General features: G+C 39.4%; 1 protein-coding gene across 2 annotated transcripts; it reads right to left on the bottom strand.

Moving 5' to 3' along the window:
• Positions 1 to 2,954: 2,954 nt before the first annotated feature.
• LOC105085891 (5-hydroxytryptamine receptor 3E) lies at positions 2,955 to 9,522 on the bottom strand. Of its 2 annotated transcripts, XM_010976205.3 has the most exons (9): positions 9,456 to 9,522; positions 7,522 to 7,688; positions 6,931 to 6,975; positions 5,077 to 5,186; positions 4,736 to 4,905; positions 4,259 to 4,419; positions 3,707 to 3,911; positions 3,316 to 3,531; positions 2,955 to 3,184 (listed from the first exon to the last, which is right to left on the bottom strand). In XM_010976205.3, exons 1-9 carry the CDS (start codon positions 9,520 to 9,522, stop codon positions 2,955 to 2,957), a joined length of 1,371 nt encoding a protein of 456 aa, XP_010974507.1. The 2 variants fall into 2 exon arrangements, with proteins under 2 accessions (XP_010974507.1, XP_010974508.1); XM_010976206.3 differs by lacking the exon at positions 6,931 to 6,975.
• Between the last annotated feature and the right edge of the window lie 8,730 nt (positions 9,523 to 18,252).

Below are 18,252 nucleotides of genomic sequence, written 5' to 3'. Positions count from 1 at the left end.
ATTAAAGCACTCAGGAGATGAACTGAGAGTAGAGAATATCACTATTGAGAACTGAATTCGTTGTCTGAAAGATTGGTTATAAGACAAAGCCAAATTGTGTAAAGAAATGAAGGCATGAATAAAAAAGAGTTTGGAGGACAGATCCATGAGACTTAACTTGTGCATAGCAGAAATTCCAGAACAGAAAAAGAATAGATGGGAGAGAGTGTTACTTAAGTTCTAGAAAAAAAAATCCTGCAAGCAGAAGAAAGATATGAATATTCATATTGAAAAAGGTCACTGAAACATAGGCAGGATTAATGGAAACACACATTTAGATATATCCTAGTGAAATGTCTGAATTTCAGGGATAAATACAAATTCTTATGAGCATCCAGGTGGTCCTTTCAAGAGGGAAAGTATCAGAGTAGCCCTGGATTTCTCATCTAAGACATGGAAGCTTGGTATAGACAACTGAGGAGGAGGAGAAGGACCGATTCTAGACATCTGTACCTAGCCAAGAAAGCTTATCCGCCAAAACAAAGACATTTCAGCCACACAAAGAGTCAGAGCATATACCAGATGCACTGCTTCAGGAAAATACTTGAGAAGTGTACTGATCAGGAGACAATTAAAACATAACAAAACTTTCTAGATAGAAGAGGACAAAGAGTAGAGAAAACTGAGAGGAACTATGAATCTTACAACATATAGAGTTAAATCCATAGTATAAGTGGAAAATTAATAAAAAGCCAAGGTCCTTGAAAATAGAGTCATACCATAAGAAAAAAAATAATAGCCTGGTACTAAAAACTTTAAACTGTATTTGCAAAATCTAAAAGTTGAGATAAAAGCAGAGGAAGAATAAGGAAGTAAATTTAAAAAATTTTTATTTTTACTTTGCTGGAGTCAGGGGAGGAATGGGCAAATAAAACATCTTGGTGGGGGATCAGCATAATAATTTAGTTTTGATATGTTAATCAGATATATTGGTCTAAATATAACTGTTAGGAAGATGATCATGAACATAATTAAAAAGCATTACAGATTTCAAATTTATAGGAGAAAAAAAAAAGATGAACAAAAGTTAGACCAAGCAAGCAGAAGTAAGGAAACAGAAAATAGAGAAAACAACACCAAGTAATATAAATGGTGAACATAAAATGTATGGAAGGAATAAAACTGAGTATTTTTTCCTAAATATAAAGAAAGCTGAATTCATCTATCAAAAGGAGCATATTGTGGGGAGGGTATAGCTCAAGTGGTAGAGCTCATGCTTGGCATGCACGAGATCCTGCGTTCAATCCCCAGTACCTCTTCTAAGAATAAATAAAACAAACCTAATTACCTCCTCCACCAAAAACAATTTTTTAATTAAAAAAAGAAATATAAATCAATTAACTATTAAAAAAGGACATATTGAATTAAGTAAAATTCAGCTTTATGTTGTTTATGTAAAATACACCTAAAACAAAGTGACAAGGAAAGATGGAAAATAAGTACCCTGAAAGATGCACAAGAAAATGAGGAACTAGCTGGCTGGAAACAAAGATAGAAGAGAGACATGTTTTACTCTATTGTACCTTTTAATATTTGTACCTTGTATGTGTAATACTTTTCCAGAATTAATCAAGAATTAATAAAATAAATATGCAAAAATATACCAGGCCAAAGCGAGTGGCAACATTATTATCATACAAATGGAAATCAAGTTCAAAACACACTGAACAGAATAGTGACATTATATAAGGATAATAACCATACACTTTTATGCATCATATAGGGTAGCAGTCAAATATATAAAAGAAAAACTGCAACTACTCAGAGAACCTGATTAAAATACTTTAAGCTTTAACAGATCAAGTAGACAAAAATAAGCTATGATACGGAGAATTTGAATAATCTAATCAATAAGCTCTATTTATTGATGTACATATAAATAGAGAATGTATACTTTTTAATGTTCTGGAACAGTTACAGAATCAATCATGTAAACAGCCAGAGAGAAACTTTGTAAATTCAAAAAGTTTTTGATTTAAAGATACCATGCTTGGTGGAGGTGTGGGTATAGCTCAGTGGTAGAGTGCATACTTAGCATGCACAAGGTCCTGGGTTCAATCCCCAGTACCTCCGTTAAGAACAAACAAACCAAACCAAACCAAACCAAAACAAAAAACCAAATAAAGACCATGCTCTCTGATGATAATCCAAGAAAATGGAAATTAAAAATGAAAAGATAACAAAGGGGACATAAAGACTGAAATTATGAACTGTCTAGGAAGTAATAAAGAGGAGACTACTTCATTCTAAAACCTGTAGGGTGCAGCTCAAACTGTGTCTGAGTAGAAGTTATAGAAAGCCTGAGAATATTTTGAGTATGCAACTTATAAAATAAGAAAAAGAATAAAATGAAATAAAATAAATTAGGAAAGTATTAAGATGAAATTAGTATAAAATAATGGAAAAGATAAATAAGAGGATATATTAGTAATAAATGTCTTAAAAATGCTTAAGAGAGTTAAAACTTCTCAGGCAGGACAGTTGTCACATTGGACTTGAAGGTGACATCAAAGCTTTATCACAAGCAGAAGGACGCACAGGTGATATTTTGAAACTATCAGTCTTGGATTGTTAAGTTTCTACCCCACAACATGACAAGAGAGCCAGAGATCTCTGCAAATGATTTATTGGGACAAGTTAGCAGACAGAGGAGGTAGGACTGCTTGCAGAAGAAAAAAGGGGGGCCTAGAACTGTACGGGAGGGCTAAGAGAAGCCAATAGAATGCAGGAACAAGAGGAAAATGTCTCAAATTGGCTTGAGACTGATCAGCGGGGCTGGACTGAGATGCTTGGAATGTAGCAGGAAACTTGGTAATCTTTGAGGCCATGACCGTAGGTATTCAAGGGTAAAGGCTGGCCCCTGGAGGCAAGAAGCAGCTTTGGGCTGGATGTGCAGAAGCAGACACACGTCATGTTTAGGTGTTCCAGAGGACAATGACGGTGGTGATGGAGGTGGCCATGAAAAGCAGATAGAGGCGGAAGAGCAGGGTGTCCATCACATGGCTGAACTGCACCCACAGGCTGACCAAGTGCTGCTTCTGAGCCTTGTCTTCCTGCTGGGCCCTCGTTGACCCAGGGCATCCATTTAACTCTGCCTCTTTCAGACCTGGCACCTTCCCCACTGACTCCACGGGCTCCTTCACACCTGCAGAGAGACAGAGACTTGACTGTAGGCTGTCAAGGTCAGCTGGGCAGTTGTGGGGGACAGGAAATGAAGAGGGAGCAGAGAGGTGGAGATGCTGGAAGAGAGGTATGGGCAGTGCTGAGTCCCCTCACCAGGCAGGTGGGTGGGGCTGAGGCCCAGGCCGGTGTTTCCCTTCTGGGGCGCAGCAGGGCAGCACTTCTTTGGGCTGGTGCAGCACAGAAGCAGGGAATGGAGCCAGTGAGGCATGGGTGGGGGCTGGGTGGTGGCCAGATGCAGCAGGTAGGTGATGAAGATGGTCTCCAGCAGGCTGACCACCATCAGCGACAGACACAGGGCAAAGTAGACACCTGGAGGGAAGGCAGGCCTGTATGAGGGCCAGAGACACCTCCCAGGACTTCTTTCCTCCCTCCAATTCCACCCTGGGATGCACAAAGCCTCTTTTCCTCAGTATATCTTCCTTCCCTGAACTAGTTCAGTCAGTCCTTCCCACTCTCCTCTTCTTAAAGGCTGGAGGGGCCATACTGATAAGGGGGGTGCCACTGATGGGGAGTAAGTCATTCATCATGAGCAGGAAGACATTGTAGCCCAGCAGGAGGGTAATCTTGAATGGGGCACGGTTCTCGCTTTCTGCCGGCAGGAAGAAGCTGAGGGCATCAATGGCAACCAGAAAGCCACTGGGTACCAGAAGGTTGATGACATAGAGTCTGGGACTGCGCCTGATGGCCACCTGGTGGGGAGAAAAGAGAGGGAAGTGAATTCGGGATTTGGAGGCTGCCTGGGATAGTAGTTTTTGTTTCTGTCTCTGCTTTCCTCACTGGTCTGATACACTCTGAATCTGGAGCTGTGCAGAATCAGCTTCATAATTTGGTGTAGAACCTGCCAAAGGAGAGTTAGATCAAAGCCATGAGTTTTAGGAAGGAGTGTGTGGCTGGGCAGCAAGGAGAGAGGGTTCTGGCCTTTGGCAGACATGATAAGACTGAGAAACCCTGAAATTTGGGAGATACCATTTGGTGGCGATTGTAGGCAAGTCTAGAAGCAAGGAAGAAAGGTGAAAGCAAGGGCCTCTGAGCTCACATAGAAGATGATCTGATCATACAGATTGGTGCCCATGGACAGCTTTGCAGTGGCCTTGCTGATACTCAGGAGCTCCCATTCTCCATGGGTCTGAATGATGTTCCGGGACGTGTCTGCTATTTCCCACACTTCCTTCTCCATGCCCAGCAACATGCTCTCCACTGAAAGGGAAATACCAGTCATTTTCCAAGGATACAGTCTCTTGTTGACTCAACTACACTCTCCTTTTCCATCCTTTCATTCAACAAATATTTTTGGGTGCCTACTGTATGCTGAGAGCTTTGCTAGGAGCTGGGGATAGAAATGCACAAGATAGACTTGGGTTCTGCCTTTATGGAAAATATTTAAGCATCCATAGAGCCTTAGTCTTTGCTGCCCTTGGCCACCATTTACTCATAGTTTCTTTACATTTTATTTTCTGTTGTTTTATTGGTTGCTCTCATTCACCCCCATCCCTGAGACTCTACTGCAACTCACCTGTATAGAGAAATGAGCTGAAGGTTAGGGTGCAGTTCTGCTGGTCAAAGGGGAAGTAGAAGATGTCCAGTTCACAGATGCTGGTCACCTTCATGGGTTTCTTGTACCTGATGCGACCTTCATTATTTATGTATGCCTTGAGGCCTTTTGGGGTCTTATCCACATCCATGCTGTAAGAGAGATGAAGTGGGAGGCAGGAGCAATGTTTTTTCATCTTATCTGTCTGTTCGTTTCTCAGCCACATAAAACCACTTATAAAGTGGCCCCAATGGTAGATTTTGAACTCTGCTGTTGCCAGGAGATGGCCCCCACCCCCAGCTCCCCCAGTCCTTAATACGTACAACTCAGTGATGAAAATGTCTGGGAGCCACAGGTTCTTGGTTGCCACACTGATCTTTGTGATACCCTCACATTCCTCTGGGTTCCATCTGATAAATGGGTTGTCCCAGACCTAGAGCCCACGTGGAGGAGAGGTGAGAGTCTGATGTGAATGGAGGTTATTTTTCTCTGCCTTTTTATTTTTCTTAAAAAAGAGAGGTTATAAAATATTTCAAGTACATAGAAAAGTATATAAAATAATATAACATCTGTCTACTACCCAACTTTGTAGAGTTAGTATTCTGATAAATATACTTTGGTTTTTTTCAAGAAGTAGGAATTACACAGAGAATTGAAGCTCCTTGTGTCCATTTCTTCATAAACTTTGATCCCTCTGCTTTCCCACTTTTGTGGGAAATTACTGGTTATCAGGGAAATACTCTCCTTTCTTTAGGAGGAATCAGATTCAGAGAGGCTGAGCTAGAATTTCTTTAGTGTGAAATAAGGAGGATAGTAGTGAGTATCAAATGAAATAAGGCATGTAAAAAGATTTTGTGGACTGTAATGCTGTCCACAAAAGTAGGTTATGTGTTAGTCTCTATCATGGTTCAGCTGTCTTCCAGACTCCATTTACCACTCTCTACTGCAAGGACGTCTTGAACAAGCCCTTGGTTTTTTTGAAGCCAAGAGACTTAGTGGTCTTCCTCTCCTTGGCAGGTGCCACACACTGTCCTTTCCAAGCTCTCCATTCCAAGGCTGGTAACGTTTTCTGGAAACTACTTTCAAGGATTTTCCAAGTCTGTGGTGTCGGGGTCAGGGTGGGAGGTGGAGAGGACCTGTCCAGCCTCTGGGCACTTACAGTGTCAGCAGCTGCAGTTTGCAGAACCACAGGCAGAACAGAGGCACATTAAATAAAAATTTGTACTAGATCAGCACTTCTCAAACCTCACTTTGCATTCAAAACACCCGGGGATTGTATTGAAATGCAGATTCTGATGTAGGGTGGCTAACCCATCCTGGTTTGCCTGAAACTTTCTTGGATTTAGCAAAGTTCCATGGCCTGAGAATTCCTCAGTCTTGGGCATGCTGGGATGGTTGGTCATGCTAGGTGGGGTCCAAGATAGAGTGCTTTTCTAAGCTTCCAGGGGGTGCAATCAGCTGTCCATCTGGGAATCACACTTTGAGAGCAAGGTTAAATGGTCATTACTGTGCTTCCCCTCCTCTTCCTTCCTTCAACCAGGCTTTTCAAGTTGGAAGCTTAATTCATTTGCTTTTATTCCCCTTCTCATTTTCTAATTAACAAACTTAAGATAGAAATTATCTTTCTTTGGCTACATTCCATAGATTTTTATATGTAGTGCTCATCATTCTAATTTCAACTTAATTGTTTTATTTTCTCTTTTGTCCAACATATTTAGAAGTTTAATTTAAAATTTCTAAAGAATGTGGATTTGGGGGTGGGTGGGGACTATCTTCTTTATTTAGTTTCTATTTTCTTGCACTGTAGTCAGAGATTGTGGTCTAGGTACTTTTTGCTTTCTTGACTTTGTTGAGCTCTTCTTTGTGGCCAAAAGTATGGTCAGTTTGGGGGAATATTCCATTTGTTTCAGAAATGATTACACATGTTCACTGGTACAAAGTTTGATATGTTTATTAAATCAAGTTTTTAAAAAATCACTATATGTTTCTTCTTCTTCTACTTGATTTTTGAAAGTGGTTTATTGATGCCTTTCACCATGATTGTGGATTTTAAAATTTTTCCCTCATGTGTTTCAAAGCTATGTAGTTAAGTACATAAAGGGTCATAATTGTTATATCTTTGTTTAAAATTCGTTCGACTGTAAATGAAAGGAGAGAATAAATAGTGTTGGCCTTACCATTTCCAGCCACAGGAATGATGACAAGAGCTGTAACTGTTCATCCTGCCAAAAGAATTTCCTGTTTCCAGCATGTTGCTGGTAAGACGTCTGTCCATCCTGCCCACTCCCCAGTTTTGTTTGTCAGCCCTCGAGGTTTATAGAAGTGGTGCTGTGATCAAGACCAACATTATAGGTCAAGGACAAAATCTTGATCAGAACGGATGTGTTAGGCCATGGTCAGGAGAGTTTATGCAGGACTGAATTAGAGTAGTGCTTCTCAACCCTGGCTTTATCTTAGAATCACTTGAGGAACTTAAAAATACTGATGCGTGGATTCCAGTCAGTTAGAACCTCTAGAAGTGGAGCCTGGACACTGGTATACAGCCAGGGTAGAGAGTCACTGGGTGAGAAGAAAAGAAATTCTCTTCCTTACGCTATTATACCTCATCCCGCTGAACTGGACAGAGCTTCTTTGAGATACCCATGGGGCAAATGCCATATAGCAATGATGGAGGAAGCTGTAGTATGGTAAGGGCTTTGGGGGTTGCCTTACTAGGGTCCAGGTAAAAATTAAGGACACTGAGGAGGGCTATAGGGGTCAGTACTCACCACATCTAGGACGGCAGACATAGTGAAGGAGATGTTGACTAGGGTGGGGATGCTGAAGTTGGTGGCTGGACGGAAGGCCTTCCTGTCAAACACTGAATCCAGAACAGTGGTGTACACCCCTTGCTGGCCAAATCTTGAGCAGTTGATGGTGAAAGCACTGCCTCTTCCTGTAGAGGACACAGGATGTATGAGAATTGGGAGAGAACTCCTGTGTTCCCTAAATGAGAGGGGTCCCAGGGCAGGAGCCTGGGGGTAGCCCATGATAGGAAGGATAACTAACATTTATTGAACACTGACAATGTGCCAGGTGTAGTCTAAGCCCTTTTAATGGATTATCTCATTTATGCCTCCCAAGCTCCTATCAGGTGGAAACAATTTTTATCCTCATCTAATAAATGAGTTAACTGAGGTGCAATAAGAGAAAGTAAATTCCCAAGATCGAGTAGATAATAAAAGGCAGAAACTGGACTTAATCTGAGCCCATGTTTGTCTGATGCTGCTGTCCCACACACCACCAGTGATGAGGTGGAGAATAGGGAAGGAGGATTACTGAGATCCACATGCTGGGTGCTTCCCACCAAGACCAGTGAGGGTGGGTTGGGCCAGAAAGCAAATGACAGAAGCTAATGTGGTAAGCTGAGTTAGGGCTCCAGCTGCCTTTCTCAAGTTTCTTTCTCCATGCAAAGCATGCCCAAATCTATATGCAAACTGAGCCCTGGGGCAGTGATAGCCATCAGATAGGATTACATTCCTGAGGCCCCAAAGAGAACACAACTACTTTACTTTAGCTGCTTCAACCTTCCCTCTCCCTATTTTACCATTCAACCCCATATCAGCTTTCTAGTTTGAGCTTTTGAGGTGTTGCCTTCCCCTTTCTTCTGACTAATAAAGATTCCAATTTTCTACTGGTGGAAGTTCATTAGAGGAGTAACAGCCTGGAAGGAGAGAGATGGCTGATGACCTCTGTGCCAAGGACATCAAGGCTTTTTCATGCACAAAGTCATAGTGCTCTCAGGCAAATCCTTGAATCATTCTGTCAGCAATGAATGTTCACTTGTCAGTCACTCTCTGTGAGTGAACAGAGGAGCATTTATAGTGTTTTGTATAGCCTAGACCAGTGGTGCTGGCCTCTAAAGCCACCTCTGGTTCAGTCCTCTCTGCATTTAATCCTCCCAAGCCCCTCTGAGTTAGAAACTATATTTTAAATCCCACCCCCTCACCTCCTCGCCATATCCAGAAGTCACGTGATAGCCTAAGGCGATGAGGTGACATTTATTGACACCTGTCAAATGCCACGTACTGTGTTGTCTCTGTCAGTGAATCCTCACAACCCTCCCAGGCAGGTCCTATTTTACAGGTGAGGAAATGAGCTCTGAGAAGTCAAGTTGCCCAAGGTTACACAACTAGCAAAGTGAGGAACCAAGATTCAAACCCAAATTTTTCTGTCTTTAAATCCCATTCCCCCCCCTACTATTCCATGTTAACTCCCTGGAAGAGAAGCACATTCCAGTTTTACTCTCACCTGCTGTTCTCTGGCATCTTATCTAACCTAGAGCCCTTGGAGCTAGTAGGTGAGTGGGAAAGTGATAGCTAAAAGTGGGCACTTCGCTGCAATGGGGTGGGTTTCATAGCTGTAGAGATAAAGTTATACCTGTGTGTAGAAAGATGAATGGACATGGAGCCTAAATGGAAGAGAAGACAGTTGTAGATGGTTCATGAAAGAAAAAGTAAAAGTGTTCTCATGTGGCACGTCACTGGGAGGGGATTTTCTATCTTTCAGAGAAGGAGAGTCGATTTGGGCATTATAGCAACATAGTTATGAAATAACTATGCCCATCTTAGATAAGCTCTAGGAGTTGGAAATTTGAAAGCAGTTCCTAGGTGTTCTGCAAGAGAGGGTCCTGGCTTCTTTCCATGTTGTTGCCCTTTCTTACCTGGAAGCAGAAGACTGAGAACAAGGAAAAAGGGGAATCTCTCCCTGTGGAACCAGCTTCCTTCCATCGTCTTTGTCTAAATTCTCCTCTGAGCATGAACTAGGACTCAAGAATCCCCAGATTAAAATAGCACAGGCCACACCTAGAATCTGACTTTGAATACTGACAGCATTGGCTGACCACTGACATTTGTGACCTTCCTGAAAGGAGAGTTCTGGTTGTCTTGTTCTTGCCCACGCTCGAGGTGCGGTTTGCTTGTAAGACTTTCTCAGATGTTTCACTGCAATGTGTTATGGTTGTGGATTAGTTGATGTTTATTATATTTGGATCTTGGTGTGATTTCTCAATCTGAAGATTCATCTCTTTAATTCTGGACCATTCTCAGTCATTACAAAATACTGTATTTCCTCTGTTCTTTCTCTTACTAGACATACATGGGATCATTACCTTCTATGGTAACATGCCTCTTAACATCCTGTATTAGTTTCCTATTACTGTTGTAATAAGTCACAGACTTACTGGCTTAAACCTCCCCAAATTTATTATTTTATGGTTCTATAGGCCAGAAGTCTGAGATGGGCTAAAGTCAATATTTTGACAGGTCTGCATTCCTTCTGGAGGCTCGAGAAGCAAATCCATTTCCTTGTCTTTTCCAGGTTTTTGAGGCTGCTGGTATTCTCAGTGCATGGTTCCATTTCTCTGTCTTTCGAACCAGCAGCATTGGACCATCTCATTTTAATGCTCTTCTCTCCCCTCTTTCACTTATAAGAACCCTTGTGATTACACTGGTCTACCTAGATGATCCAGGCTAATCGCCTCATCTCAAGGTCAGTTGATAGCAACTTTAGTTCTATCTGCAGTCTTAATTCCCCCTTTTCCATTTAGACTAACGTATTCATAGGTTCTAGAGATTAGGATGTGGATCTCTTTGGGGGACCATTATTTTGCCTACCATACCTCTCCTATTTCCTACTGCTTTACCTATGTCTCTGGTGATTTCCTCAGATCTAGCTTCTAGGTAGCAAATTTTCTTGTCAATGGTGTTTAAACTACCATCTAATTTGTTTACTGAATTTTTAATTTCAGTGATGATAGCTTTCTTTCATTTGAGTCTTTCTTTCTACTGCTCTGTTCTTTCATCTTGGTTTTCAATCTTTCTTTAATCTTTCCTTATTTAGAACTGTTAAAAAAAAAACCAAAACAGAGGCCACAGTTTGAATATACCTGTAGACCAAACACTCATAGTCATGTAACCAAAATTCAAAACTGTCCTAACTTCTCTGAAATGTGACTTTGATCTTAAACAAAAGTTAATCTTTCTTCATGTCAGTGTGACATTACAGCTTCCTAGCTAATCAGCTATGAACACTGCAAGCTTATTCAGTGAAAAAGAATGTAAGTTTCTAGCAACCAATCACAATGGAAAATAATACCATTACCTATTCATGCTTTGTAAACCTAGTTGTAACTGCTGAGGGCTTAGCTTCCTAACCACTTTTGCTTGGAAGTCTCCTTATTCACAAAAAGTTTGTTTCTTGCCCAATAAAATAGTCACGTCAAGTAAAGATCTCTAATTTTCTTTTAATGGAACACATTTATTTTACAATTTCAGGTTGTTTTATTACATCTGGTTCTTGATATGCTAACTGTTTTGCTAACTTTGTCTCATTGTGGTATGTTTCCTCATGTGATTTGTAATGCTTGATTGTAAACTTATCTTCATTACGAGATTATTTCAGTGGGAGTTTCATGTGCCTTGGGTTGTGAAGTTTCCCTACAGAGAAAATTTTCATTTGCCTCTGTCATGGCCTTTGGAGTTTTGCCAGGTCTAGGCCATTTGTGTCTCTGTGTGTGTGTGTGTGTGTGTGTGAATTTTTAACAATCCTGCATCATATGATTAATGTAAATTCAGACTCCACACCAATATGTGAAACAAGTTTGATGTTTCAATTCCTTGCATATGACTTTTTCTCCCCACCTCTGGCCCCAAGTCTTTGGCTGCATTTTAGATTCTCAGATTGGGGGAGTAGTGGATGGCATGTTGGAAAACCCAGAGCTGGTGTGTTAAGAATATGTAGATTATGACCTGCTGAATAAGGAGGCCCAAGCCACTCACATTTCCTTTGCATCCAAGCTCCCACTTTAGAGAAATGAAAGCCCCTGGGGCCATTTTGATTGAAGTACTGGTTTCAATACACTCACACAAAGAAAGTAAGGTGACAAGGTTTACTACTTACAAATCCCAGAACAGGAGTTTCGATGAGCTGGGGGAAGGGCAGTCCTCTTTCCCAGGTCACCAGAGCAGGAGATAAGAGCAGGGTAGCAAGCATCTATTACTTATAAGATGGTTGGAGCAGAAGTCACTAATTTTTCATAGGCTCAACTCTGAGTGGTCATTTTAAGAGGTGCCTGAGTAAAAGCAAGGTGAGAATCCTAAGCTTGGGTCTTTATCTAAATGTCCAGAGTGGATGTGAGGAGGGTTGTCATACTGTAAGATGCTTAGGCAGCAACTCAAAATGACTATTTTCTCATCACAGATGGCCAGCTCAGACACATATCAGTCTGTAGTCTGGTTGCTAATGATGTCTGCAGATGTATGAAAAAAAATCTCTTTTTAGGAAAAAAAAAATGAGAATCTGTGTCTTTTGGTAACTTTGAGGTTATCAATTATAATCTTTCAGCCAATGTAGTTTTTTCCTATATATCTTTGATCAAATGGTCATCCAACCTTGTGTTGTTTAATATTAATACTTCCAGTGACACTGCTCATTACTTCTTAGATTATCCTATTTTATCTTTGAACAAAATCTCTGGTTATTTGAAGGTTTTCTTAAATCCAAATTTGCATTCTTGTAACTTATACCACTGGTATAATTTTTGCCTAGTAGAGAATAAAGAATTAGTTAATTCTATTTTCTGCATTGTGCCTTTCAACTATTTCGAGACAATTATGTGTAATGGAGAAATGTCTGAAAACATTAAACTTATGAAATTTTCAGTCCTCACTGTTCCTTCCCAATACAAATGTATGTATCTTCCTGTGGTCCCAAACGTCATTCCCTCTGTAACTCCTTCCGCTATTATAGACCTAGGGGAGGGCAAATACTACTCCCAGAAGAACATGACTTGTGGAAAATCTCTGCTGCGGTAGAACAGGGACTAAACCCTGCTCCGTCTGGCCTGATGGAATAAAGGAGAGAAGAGAAAAAGGGAGAGAAGCCCCCTCCCAATACACAGACACACACACACTTTGGTTCTCTGTGCTGAGATCTCAGTGTGTGTGTGTGTGTGTGTGTGTGTGTGTGTGTGTGTGTGTGTGTGTATTGGGAGGGGGCTTGATAGGCTGAGAGAGAAGACAAAAGCAGAGGGGGCTGCTTGACTCATCTGGGATCCTGGAAAGGGACTGCCATTCCTTGTGGCCCCAAAATGACACATGAAAGCTGTTGGAATACAGAATGGTTAGGCAGAGAGAGCGCCTGGGTTTCTGCTCTTGCACCTCCCTCTGTCCCTAGGAGGGCACCAGAAATTTCTCTGTGCCCTGCATGGAAGGTGGGAGAAGAGCTCACAGAGGAGACATGGAGCCAGAAATAGACAAAGGCCAGATGGAGGCCCTGGGTGAGGCCCAGAGGGGTCTGCAGTGGCAGTGATTGCTACGATGGATTCCCAGCTTCTAGGTAGGTAAGGCCATTTTCTGCCAGACCCAGGAATCTTAGCGTATCTTGTGGTCTTCGGGAAGAAAGGAATTCACCCAATGGGTACCACAGGTGAAATCTGTGGTGAGTTCTTGGTGCAACTACCTAGCCTCAAGTGGCTTTTAAGAGTCAAGTTTGAGTTTTTTGAAAACATACCATAAAGCACACTTAAGAAGGCCTGAATGGCAAATTACCACTCTTTTTGCACCAATGTAAATAAATAGTGAAGCAAAATGTTATGAGACCAGTCTTATTTTGTGATCAAGAATAATTTTCCTTTGAGATTATTTTTGATCAAAAGGGAGGAGATTATAAAAAAAAAACTGCTTCAGTGAGAAACTATGCATTGTTTGGAGTAACTATTCCCAGTTATCTGATTCTAGCCCTGTTCATTGCCTTTAAATAATTCTGAAGCTCTTTTTAAATTACAGGTAACTGAGGAATATTATCAAAGACAAAAATCAAACAATTAAGAAGATTGATTTTATTCCAGCTACTGTAATAGGAAGATCATCCAGATCTGTGGATCAGAGTACCTCGGCAAGGTGGTTTCGCCTTAGACTTTTTATAGGGAGAAGTAGACAAATAATAGGTGGAATGATTTATAGCCGGGATTGTTTTTTAATCAAGGGACGTCTTAGTCAGTTGAATAGGAAACGTTTACTTCCGTGTCTAGCTAGTTTCAGGGGATAAACAGTGCTAATCTCAGTTAATCATTCATGTGACAAAGAGCTGGTGGTTGGAGGCTCTGTGCCTGGCCTTGTCGACTGGGCTCAGGCAAAAGGGGAAAAGTTTGTGTTTGGCCTTGTCACAGGTAAACAAAGGAGTTGTGAGAAAGAGTGGATAGTGAGTCTTCGCTAAGTCACATGGGGAAGGCTGGTTCATTGCAGTCAGCCATTTCCTGGAACACAAAAAGGTGGTGGTGGAGGGTTTCTGAAAGCAAAAGATTTGCAGGGGGGGGAAAGCTTCTTAACCATTGTTGTTTTCTGGGAACACAGGGCCCAGGTAAAGTTCAACACTGTCAAAATTCAAACTCTGTCTCATCCTATAGAGCTCTGGTGGACTTCTCTCTGTCCTGTGGAAAAATTGCCTTTATTTGCAATTCAGTATCTTTTCTTCATGTAAATTTGTACTTCTTACAATTTGAACCAGTTATAACATCTGCCTGGTTCTCTCATATTGTGTGAGTTCAATCAATTTTTTAAAAGATTTATTTTCTAAATTCTTATTGGGATTGATGTATTACATTGTGTAAGTTTCATGTGTACATGATATTTGTACTTCTATATACTCTACAGTGTGCTCACCACCAAAAGTTTAGTTTCCATCTGTCACTGTAGAGTTGATCTGTTTTACCCATTTTGCCCTCTCCCTCAACTCTTTCCCTTCTGGTAACTACTACTCTACTCTCTGTGTCTACATGCTTGTTTTTGTTTGGTTTGGTTTCTTCATTTATTTTGAGTTTTTGTTTATTAGTTTTTAATATTCCAGATATGAGTGAAATCATCCAGTATTTGTCTTTTTTTTTGTCTGAGTTATTTCACTAAGCATAATACCCTCAAAGTCTCTCCATATAGTCACAAATGGCAAGATTTCATCTTTTTATGGCTGAGTAGTATTCCATCATATATAAATACCACATTTTCTTTAGCCATTCATTTATTGATAGACACTTAGTTTGCTTCCATATGTTGGCTATTATAAATAGTGCCATGATAAATACAGATGTGCATATATCTTTTCGAATTAGTATTTTCATAGTCCTTGAATAAATACCCCAAAGTGGGATAGTTGGATCATATTGTAGTTCTAGTCTTAATTTTTTGAGGACTATCCATACTCTCTTCCATAGTGACTGCACCAATTTACATTCCCACCAAGAGTGTATAAGATTTTCCTCTTCTCCGCATCCTCTCCAACACTTTAATTTCTTGTCTTTTTGATAATAGCCAATTTTGTAGGCATGAGGTGATATCTCATTGTGGTTTTGATTTGTATTTCCCTAATAATTAGTGATGCTAAACATCTTTCCATGTGCCTATTAGCCATCTGTATGTCCTCTTCGAAAAAAATCTTTTTAGTTCCTCTGCCCAGTTTTAAACTGGGCTGTTTGTTTTTGTGTGTTGAGTTGTATGAGTTCTTTATATATTTTGGATATTAACCCCTTACTGGATATATGATATCCAAATATCTTTTCTCATTCAATAGGGTGTCTTTTTGTTTTATTGATGGCTTTCTTTGCTGTGCAGAATCTTTCTAGTTTGGTGTAGTTCAATTTGTTTATTTTTGCTTTTGTTTCCCTTGCCTGAGGAGACATCTAGAAAGACATTGCTAAGACTGATGTCAAAGAGCTTATTACCTAAGTTTTCTTCTAGGAGTTTTATGGTTTAAGGTCTTATATTCAAGTCTTTAATCTATTTTGGGTTAATTTTTGTGTGTAGTGTGAGATAGTGGTCTAGTTTCACTTTTTTGCATGTGACTGTCCAGTTTTCCCATCACTAGTTATTAAAGAGATTAGCCTTTCTCCATTGTATATTTTTTGCTCCTTGGTTGCAAATTAATTGTTCACATTTTTGGGGGTCTATTTCTGGGCTCTCAATTCTGTTCCATTGATCTATGTATCTGTTCTTCTGTAAGTTCCATGCTGTTTTGATTACTACGGCTTTGCAGTATAGTTTGAAATCAGGAAATGTGAGACCTCTAGCTTTGTTCTTTTTTCTCACAGTTGCTTTGGCTATTTGGGGTCTCTTGTGGTTCCATATAAATTTTAGAATTATTTGTCCTACTTCTGTGAAAAATGTCCTTCTGATTTTAGATTGCTTTAGGTAATATGAACATTTTGACAATGTTAATCCTTCCAATCCATGAGCATGGAATATCTCTCCATTTCTTTGTGTGTTCTTTAATTTCTTTCAGCAATGTCTTACAGTTTTCAGTGTACAGGTCTTTCACCTCTTTGGTTAAAATGATTCATAGGTTATTTTATTCTTTTTGTTGCAGCTGTAAGTGGAATTGTTTTCTTCATTTATCTTTCTACTAGCTCATTATTAGTGTATAGAAATACAGCAAGTTTTTGTATATTAGTTTTGTATCCTACAAGTTTGCTGTATTTGTTTTTAATTTCTAATAATTTTTGATGGAGTCTTCAGGGTTTTCTAATATATATATAATCATTTCATCTGCAAATAGTGACAGTTTTACTTTTTCCTTTCCAATTCTGATACCTTTAATTTCTTTTTCTTGCCTAATTGCTCTGGCTAAGACTTTCAATACTGTGTTCAATAAGAGTGGCAAGAGTGGGCAACTCTTGTTCCTGACATTAGAAGGATAGCTTTCAATTTTTCACCATTAAATATAATATCAGCTGTGGATTTGTCATATTTGGCCTTTATTATGTTGGGGTATATTCCTTCTATACCCACTTTATTGAGAGTTTTTATCATAAATGGGTGTTTAATCTTGTCACATGCTTTTTCTGTGTTTATTGAGATGATAATATGGTTTTTACTTTCATTTTGTTAATGTAGTGTATCACGTTGATTAATTTGCAGATGTTGAACCATCCTTGCATCCCTGGAATAAATACTACTTGATCATGGTGTGTGATCCTTTTAATATATTTTATTTGGTTTACTAATATTTTGTTGAGGATTTTTGTGTCTACATTCATCAGCATTGGCCTATAATTTTCTTTTTTTGTGTGTTTTCTTTGTCTGGTTTTGGTGTCAGTGATGTTGACCTTGTAAAAGGAGTTAGGAAGCATTCCTTCCTCTTAAAATTTTTTTGGGGGGAAGAGTTTGGGAAGGCTAAGTATTAAATTTTTTAATGTTTGGTAGAATTCACCTGTGGAGCTGTCTGGTCCTGGTCTTTTGCTTTTTGAGAGCTTTTTGATTACTGTTTCAATCTCTGTACCTGTAATCAGTCTATTCATATTTTTTATTTCTTCATGATTCACTCTTGGAAGTTTTTATGATTCTAAGAATTTGTCCATTTCTTCTAGGTTGTCCAATTTGTTGGCATATAGAAGTTCATAATATTCTTATAATCCTGTGTATTTCTGTGGTACCTGTTGTTATTTCCCTTCTTTCGTTTCTGATTTTATTTATCAGAGCCTTCTCTCTTTTTTTCTTAATGAGTCTAGCAAAAGGTTTGTCAATTTTGTTCATCTTTTCAAAGAATCAGCTCTTTCATTGATATTTTCTATTGTCTTTTATAACTCTATTTCATTTATTTCTGCTCTGATCTTTATTATTTTCTTCATGCTACTAACTTTGGGATTCATTTGTTATTCTTTTTCATGTTCCTGTAAGTGTAAGGTTAAATTGTATATTTGAGAGTTTTCTTGCTTCTTGAGGTAGACTTTTATTGCAATAAACATCCGTCTTAGTACTGCTTTTGCTGTATTTCATAGACTTTTGGTGTGTTGAATTTTCATTTTCATTTGTCTTCTGATAATTTTTGATTCCTCCTTTGATTTCTTTGTTGACTCAGTAGTTGTTCAGCAGCATGTTGTTCAATCTCCACATATTCTAATGTTTCATTTAAGGCCATTATTTCCTTGTTGACTTTCTGTCTGGATGACTTATCCATTGATGTAAGAGGGGTGGTAAAAGTTCTTTACTGTTATTGTGTTGCTGTCAATTTCTTCCTTTATGTGTTAATAATTGTTTTATATATTTTGATGTTCCTATGTTATGTGCATATATATTAATCGCTGTTATGCCTTCTTGATGAATTATCCCCTTTATCATTTTATATTGTCCATAATTGTCTCTTGTTACCTTTTTTGGCTTGAAGTCTATTTTGTCTGATGTGAGTACAGCTACACTCATGTTCTTTTGGCTGCTATTTGCTTGGAGTATCATCTTCCATCCCTTCACTTTTAGCCTATGTTTGTCTTTAGAGCCGAGATGAGTCTCCTGGAGGCAGTATATAGTTGGATCTTGTTTTTCAATCCATCCAGCCACTATGTGTCTTATGATTGGTGAATTCAATCCATTTACATCTAGGGTGATTATTGATAAGTGAATACTTACTACTGCCATTTAATCTTTTGTTTTCTGGTTGCTCTATATCTCCATTGTTTCTTTTCCCTTGTATTTATC

Source organism: Camelus dromedarius, chromosome 2 (assembly GCF_036321535.1).
Source record: "Camelus dromedarius isolate mCamDro1 chromosome 2, mCamDro1.pat, whole genome shotgun sequence".
Lineage (NCBI taxonomy): Eukaryota > Metazoa > Chordata > Mammalia > Artiodactyla > Camelidae > Camelus > Camelus dromedarius.
Note: the sequence above shows the minus strand (reverse complement) of the source record. Positions and strands in the feature narration are given on the sequence as shown.